This window comes from Amyelois transitella, chromosome W (genome assembly GCF_032362555.1).
Source record: "Amyelois transitella isolate CPQ chromosome W, ilAmyTran1.1, whole genome shotgun sequence".
NCBI classification, from domain to species: domain Eukaryota; kingdom Metazoa; phylum Arthropoda; class Insecta; order Lepidoptera; family Pyralidae; genus Amyelois; species Amyelois transitella.
This window is the reverse complement of record NC_083536.1, coordinates 357,710-366,271: the sequence shown is the minus strand read 5'-3', so window position 1 is coordinate 366,271 and position 8,562 is coordinate 357,710. Positions and strand designations below refer to the sequence as shown.

Here is an 8,562-nt window from a genome sequence, read left to right as displayed (position 1 = left end):
GGGACTCCGAATTTAACTTTGCGTTCATTTGACAGATAACTTTTTTCTACGCTATTAGGGTCAATGTTTGTTAATTTCAGTATATTGTGTTCTATTGCTAAGATACGAAGTAATTAGATCAGCGACATTCCCTCTTATTCCATAAGCATTTAATTTTTGTGTCAATATATTGTGGTCTACGTAGTCAAAGGCCTGAGTCATGTCACAGAATATAGCACATATAGGAATAACCTTGTCTACGTTTGTCATTATAGCGTTTAGGAAGTCGAAAACAGCCATGTCAATATTTTTATTTTTCCGAAATCCTTTTTGCTCTCTCACTAATATATTTTGTTTTTCTAAATATGATTGAATTTCTTGACAAATATATTTGTAAAGAAAATCACCTATAGGCACTTTTCTTATTTCAAATTTTTCCGCGAATAACATACGTCAATGTCACCGAGCCGCGTCATTTGATTTGTCTATATGAAGAAAATACATTTCATAACCGACTCGATATTTTGCACTTTTAAATAATTTGGAAAAACAGAAACTGACACCGTATTATAAACATTAAATGTCGTTTCTTTCATTTCAGGTATGTAAATATGATATTCAATGTGAATACGTATTATTTAGTTTACAATGTAAAATAAACAACTACTTTCATTTCAGAGAAACTCAATTGTGTTTTATTGACGGTGTTATTGAATAACCTTATAAAACGACATTTATTGTCACAAAATGGAAAAATTAAGGTTTACATTCCAAGTAAAACCAACAGTGGATGGAAAGTCAAACTTTATTGCCATAACCTCAATCGCCACGCAAGATAACAAAGTATATCTCATTCCTGAAAAGCATCAACATATATCATTTCACAAACAGATTCTATGTACAAAAAACTATGCTACAGTCAAAAGTACATTAAAAAAAAGGAATCAAACAAGAAATGTGTGGATAAAAGCGACACAGGATATATTAGAAACATATGTTGATGAGGATAGAAACATGATTTTTTCGGATCAATTTCTAGAGGAAACTACACAAGAAATGTCTTCGGAAGATCCTATTGTGGAAATTTTGGAGAAATTAGTAGAAAATAAACAAAATGTAGAAAAAAAAAATATGAAAAAGTTAGCCGAGAGATTTGTCATTGAAAAATATAATGGAAAAAATACAAGTGCATATCAGTGGATGGAAATATTGGAAAAAGAATATGCAAGGTTCAGTATTTCTAAAGATGAAGAAAAAATAGAAATTTTCAGATTATTTTTAGAAAAATCATGCATTGAGTGGTATTCATCTATGATGATAAGATATGGTTTGGATTCAGAGTGGTCAGAATGGAAATCCAGTTTTCTGCAAACCTATACCAATAAAGGTTGGACTTCCAGCAAATATGCTTTAACTTTCAAGTATCAATTAGGGTCTTTGTTAGATTATGCAATAAAAAAAGAGAGACTATTACTAGAAGAAAGAAAAACAATTGATGAAGGGACTCTGATCGATATAATTGCAGCGGGCTTACCAGATTTTATAACTGACCGGATTAACAAAGAAGAAATTTCTCATGTTAGAGACTTATTTAATGAACTAGGCAAATTAGAACATTTGGTACAAAGAAAAAAATACATTAAAAAGAAAGAAGACACTAAGCCAAATAAAGAAAAATGTACAATTTGCGAAAAATTAAATAAAGGTACACGATATCATCCAGAAGATTCCTGTTGGTTTAAGCAAAGAATAAATACTGAAAAATATAAGAAGCAAATAAAACTTGTCAACAATTCTGAACTAGAATGTGAATTGCAGTGTGAAGACCAAAAAAACTAATAGTGCCGCCATTGATTAAGCTTAAATTAGTACTTAATAAAAATGTTGAAGTATTTGGGATCTATGACTCAGGGTCTAATGTATCATTGATCAATTCAAAATTGCTAAAGATAAAAACAATGAAAGGTATATGTTCCAATAATACTAATTTAAAAACAATTAATGGCGTTAAAAAAGCAAAAGGAATGGTAGAACTAGATATAGCTATTTTTGATATGGAAAAAAAAATGAAGGTTTTTGTAATAGATGAGGAAAATTTCGATTACGACTTCCTAGTGGGACTAGACTGTATTAAAGAATTCTCCCTAGTTCAAGATGAGAAGTTAAACATTTGTCAAAAAATACCTCAACAAAAATGTGAAATAGTTTCTAAGGAAACAAGAAAAACAGATATTGATAATAAGGAAACAAAATTTGAAAATTCTGTAAACTATAATGAAGATATCAGAGGAGAAAAATTTGTAATTTGCATTAACCATCTAGATTATACTAAACAAGCAGTGATTGAAGATTTAATATCATGTAACAAATCTGTGTTTGCAAAGGATAAATATGATATAGGAAAGGTCAGTGACTATGAAGCACACATTGATCTTCAACATACATACATACATACATATAGTCACGTCTATATCCCTTGCGGGGTAGACAGAGCCAACAATCTTTAAAAGACTGAATGGCCACGATCAGCTATTTGGCTTAATGATAGAATTGAGATTCAAATAGTGACAGGTTGCTAGCCCATCGCCTAAAGAAGAATCCCCAGTTTGTAAGCCTATCCCTTAGTCGCCTTTTACGACATCCATGGGAAAGAGATGGAGTGGTCCTATTCTTTTTTGTATTCGTGCCGGGAACCACACGGCACTTTTTATACATCTTAACAATAAACATGACCTTTTTCAATATCTGGTTATCCACCAAATTTCATCAAAATCGGAACAATTGTGCGTGAAAGCGTCAATCTTAAAAGCTTCGATAGCTGGACTCGTAGTTAAAACATATTTTTATTAAGTACAAATACACAGATAAACAATACAAACAAACCTAGAAATCTTGCAAAATAGGTATACATAAACATATAATGGTCAACTCATTTGCGATATACGAGTTCCATTAACTTAAGGTGCCTTAGCTCTTAAGGGGCAATTAAAATGATGATATTTATACTAAATATTGCATTAATTTTAAGCTTTACCTTATTAGGTTGGTTTAAAATAATACTAAAAAGCAGCTAAAGGAATTATGTGACCAGTCTATACTGACCGTAGGATATCTTATGCCCGGAATTAGGAATAAGATGTTAAGCCAACGGAGTGGAGCACCGAAACTTGAGCCTTAAAGAAATGTGACAAAATAATGATGCTAGTTAATAATTATATATATTTTTGTGAATTTGCGATACCTATCGAGGATACGTTCATAAAATCGTTAGTTTTTGTTAATCTTCACCAGAGGTCGCCACTTTATCGTGGAATGATAGTATGATCACATTTGAATACAGTTTGAAAAACCTATCATTCTGGGTTGGGTTAAACTGTAATAGACTTTGCGTAAAGATTATATATAGATATTAAATTATAGCGAATTAAAAGTAATAGCAATAACCCATAGACAAAATGGAATGAGAATGGCAATTATTAAATTTTACCCAAGTGGCGCGCTCTGGCGACGTAAATTCGTATTATCTTTACCTAATGCTGTTATTCTTATATTGCACATAAATCTCGTTAAACATATTCCTGCAATTCATTTTGATCTTCATTTTTGAGCACAGCAAGAAAACGCCGGATAGTTTTCTGTGTAGAGAGTAAATTTCTTCGGGAGGAGGACAAAGTCTATGGTTCAAAATGGTGGGTACCAACGCTTGGATCCGATGTGTGGTTTTCTGGGCACCAAAGTCGAATTCTCCGGAAACTTCGCTTGTGAATACTTCGCCCATTATCATTACTGTGTCCACGTGGGTTTCTTCCATTATCTTCGACTCGTATCCCGTGAGGAACTTCATCTGGCGAGACATCTGGAGGATGGCCTGGCGGTCGCCGTCCGACGCCGCCTTGATGATCTCGATGTATTGATTGATCTTCAAATAGAAAAATATTGCAGTAAAAGACCATATCGTTGCACTTTGGAAGACAAGAAGGAAATTGAGAACCAGGTTGCGAAATTACTAGAAAAAAATATAATAGAAGAATCTTACAGCCCATTTGCAGCACCAGTTACATTGGCTTATAAAAGAGATGAAAAAAAAAAATCAAGGTTATGCATAGATTTCAGAGACTTGAATAGAATAGTTGTGCCTCAGTCACAGCCATTCCCCCTTATTGAAGATCTCATAGTAAAAACAAGAGATTGCAAGTTTTTCTCAACACTAGATCTAAATTCAGCGTTCTGGTCTATACCTTTACGTGTTACAGATAAATACAAGACTGCATTTGTGACTCAGGAAGGCCATTACCAATGGACTTGTTTGCCTTTCGGTTTGAAGACATCTCCAGCCATATTCCAAAGGATAATGTGTAATATTATACGGAAGCACAAGCTCAGTGAGTTCACAGTTTGTTTCATCGATGATATTTTATTATATTCAAAAACATTCACAGAACATATCGAACAACTGAGACAACTATTTCAAGCAATTAAAAGTGAGGGCATGAAACTCAAATTCTCTAAATGCACATTTGCAAAAGACTCAGTCAAATATTTGGGTCATGTAATACAGAATAATTCAGTCAGACCGCTGAAAGATAACTTGATATCAATAAAAAATTTCCCCACACCTAAAACTCAGAAAAATGTGAGACAGTTTTTGGGAAAAATAAACTTATCATAAATATGTGCCAAATATAGCAATAAAATTAGAACCATTACATAGCCTATTGAGAAAAGGGCAAATATTTAACTGGACTGAAGCATGTCAAGAATCATTTGAAGAAATGAAACAAATATTATGCTCTCAGCCAATATTAACAATCTATGATCCAAATTTACCTATCCACATATACACAGATGCTAGTATATTAGGAGTAGGAGCAGTTTTGAAACAACCACAACAAAACAATGAAGAAAAGCCAGTGGCATACTTCTCAAAAAAATTAAATGAAGTACAAAAAAGAAAGAAAGCAATATATCTGGAATGTCTTGCAATCAAAGAATGTATACAGTATTGGCAGCATTTGTTAATAGGTAAAAAATTCATTGTATTTTCAGACCATAAGCCACTGGAGAATATGAACATAAAATCTAGAACTGATGAAGAATTAGGTGATCTTACACATTACTTATCACAATATGATTTCCAAGTAAAATATTGTCCAGGTAAATTTAACATTGAAGCCGATTGCCTAAGCAGGAATCCAGTCCTTGAACCAGAAGACAATATAGAGGAACAGTTAAAAGTAGTAAACACAATAACACTAAAAGATATCCTACAAGATCAAGTGGAAAATGAATATATACAGTGTAGAAAAGACAAGTTACAAATGAAAAACAATGTGTACTATAAGACAGTCAAGAAAAAAGACAAAATAATAATATCAGAGAAATTCAGCATACAACTAATACATAACGTACATACAGAACTGGGTCATATTGGAATTAAACAAATGCAGAGAATGATTAGCTCCATATATACAGCAGAAAACATGACAAATAATATAAAAAACGTATGTGAAAATTGTATAGTATGCTTAAAGAACAAATCGAGAGGAAAAAATAAATATGGATTGATGTCTCACTTAGGTCCTGCAACAAAACCTTTTCAAATATGCTCCATTGACACCATTGGAGGTTTCGGAGGATCCAGATCGACAAAGAGATACTTACATCTACTATCAGATCACTTTACTAGATATGCATATATATTGACATCCAGTACTCAAAATGCAAATGATTTCATCAAACTCATAAAAAAATGTTCAGAAGCTGATGACATTGAAATGATACTATCAGATCAATACCCGGGAATCAATTCTAAGGAATTTAAAGATTTTTTAAAAGAAAAGAAAATTCCAATAATATTTACAGCAGTAAACTCGCCTTTTTCAAATGGCCTAAATGAGAGGCTAAACCAAACATTGGTAAACAAAATCAGATGTAACATAAATGATCAAGACAGGAAAGTAGCATGGTCAACTATAGCACAAAACTGTGTAAAGAAATATAATGAAACAGAGCACACAGTCACTGGATATGCCCCTGAGTACCTACTTTATGGCACAGATGTTACAATTCTGCCAAATGAATTGAAACAGAAAAAAACTGAATGTGATTTAATTCAAGACAGGAAGAGAGCTCTGGAAAATACAATCCGATCACATAACTACAACAAGACAATTTATGACAAAAATCGAAGATATAAAGACTTCAAAGTTGGTGATATTGTTTTTGTGGAAAATGGTAACAAACTAAATAGGAAAAAACTTGATGAATTGAAGATTGGACCCTACAAGATCATAGAAAAAATATCAGACTCAATTTACAAGATAGATACTGACTATAGGAAATCTGAGTCAAACTTCTTCCACATCTCGAAGTTAACGCCAGCTCCTATGCATGCACGGACACCCGTTGTATCATCTTTTCTTGGAGGGGAGATGTAAAGAAAATCACCTATAGGCACTTTTCTTATTTCAAATTTTTCCGCGAATAACATACGTCAATGTCACCGAGCCGCGTCATTTGATTTGTCTATATGAAGAAAATACATTTCATAACCGACTCGATATTTTGCACTTTTAAATAATTTGGAAAAACAGAAACTGACACCGTATTATAAACATTAAATGTCGTTTCTTTCATTTCAGGTATGTAAATATGATATTCAATGTGAATACGTATTATTTAGTTTACAATGTAAAATAAACAACTACTTTCATTTCAGAGAAACTCAATTGTGTTTTATTGACGGTGTTATTGAATAACCTTATATATTTATCAAAAATTTTCGAAAAGATTGAGAGAATTGCAATTGGTCGAAAATTTTCAACGCATTCCTTGTTTCCTTTTTTAAATATCGGCTTAATTGTAGCTACCTTTAGCCTCTCAGGATATATACCACTAATGATACACAAGTTAATAATATGACTAATGTGTGTGCATATGTATTCTGCAACAAATTTAATGACTTTAGTCGATATTTCGTCAACACCCACTGAATTTTTGTTCTTCAGACCTTTTATTATGGTCAATATATCCTTAGGTAGGCTAGGAGCCATGAACATTGAATTAACACTATGTTCTATATTTTTTGTTACTTGATGGCCATAGCTCGGTTTAGGTGTAATTTTATCAACAAAATAATCATTAAATATTTTTGAGATTGTCACGAACACTTCAGCTATGTGAAGTCATGACGCAGCACCCGCGGTTCCGAGTACTCCGGCCACCGTTGTCGCTGCATGGGAACGGGTTGCGCAACGTCCATCGTCCGACCGCCCGGCAACTTCAGAGAACTCATTCCGTATCCTCACATCGGTTCGGTCTCACTTGTATTGATATATTTTAACATTGTAGTAATATTTAAATTAATATATGTAATTCTTTAGTTCATTATTAAATAGTTTAAAAGATTTTGGTTTTTTTTTGAAAACTGCGGCTATAACCCGCTTAATTGGCGCAGTCGGTAGGATAGTCAAAATATACGCAGTGCGTGGCGCGAAAGGACTCTAAAATCGAATCCTGTCGGCTCCGCATAGCCGCTGCGTGACTTTGTTATCTACGTGCGGGAGGAAGCTGCAGTGATCCAGACATCGATCATCAAAGATACCAGAATCATGCTGTAAGTACTTTGAATCTTTCAAGTATTTGCTAACTCCTATTCCTAATAGATTATCCCATAGAATAATCCTTTTATATTTTATGTGTGTAGTTTTACGCTTTAGTTTCCTTATATATAATTATATGCTATCGTTTAATGCCCGGTTCAAACATCTTTCATCCTCGCGAATCTAGAAGTGTTAGTCCTAGTAGGAGAAGTGCTAATAGAATAAATTTGCTAGACGGGCATAGGAATATTAATATTAGTGAAACCATGGCTAATGACGGAGTAGATATTATTTATAAATCCTTGAGGTTATTACCAGAATTTGATGGAAATCCATACATACTTACACGATTTCTTAACTTATGCGATCAACTAGTAGTTAAATATTTTAGTGTAGCGCCCAGTCATGAGCTAACGAACTCAGCGCTTATCAATGGAATATTAAATAAAGTCACAGGACAAGCTGCTAGGCTTATTAACTCTAGTGGCATACCAGAAAATTGGAGTAGCATTAGACAAGCTCTTATTAATAACTTTGCAGACCATCGCGATGAAACAGCCCTTTACAATGACTTATCACTACAGACTCAAGGGTCAAGCAGTCCCCAAGAATTTTATGAGCGTTGTCAAAGCCTCTTTAGTACTATAATGACCTACATAAATCTACATGAAACTATCGAGACTACTATTGAAGCTAAACGTAAATTATATCAAAAACTAACTCTCCAGTGTTATTTACGAGGCCTTAAAGATCCATTAGGAGCTAGAATTCGTTGCATGAGACCTGAGAGCATGGAGAAAGCATTAGAGTTTGTACAGGATGAGCTAAATACTCTCTATTTACAACAGCGCAACTCAGGAGGTTTTAGTAAGAACGATTGGCAATCACACCAGCCTAGACAATTTAATTTACCTTTGAATAATTTTACTATGCCTAAACCTACTGGAAACCAAGGATTTCAAATGCCTAAACAACAAAATAA

General features: G+C 33.4%; 1 protein-coding gene across 1 annotated transcript; it reads left to right on the top strand.

Annotated features, from left to right (window-relative positions):
* The first annotated feature begins 380 nt into the window (after positions 1–380).
* LOC106142193 (uncharacterized) lies at positions 381–2,397 on the top strand. The gene is made up of 2 exons (XM_013343872.2): positions 381–580; positions 658–2,397. The coding sequence occupies exon 2, from the start codon at positions 727–729 to the stop codon at positions 1,816–1,818; it is 1,092 nt and encodes a 363-aa protein (XP_013199326.2). The 5' UTR covers positions 381–580; positions 658–726; the 3' UTR covers positions 1,819–2,397.
* Positions 2,398–8,562: the final 6,165 nt, after the last annotated feature.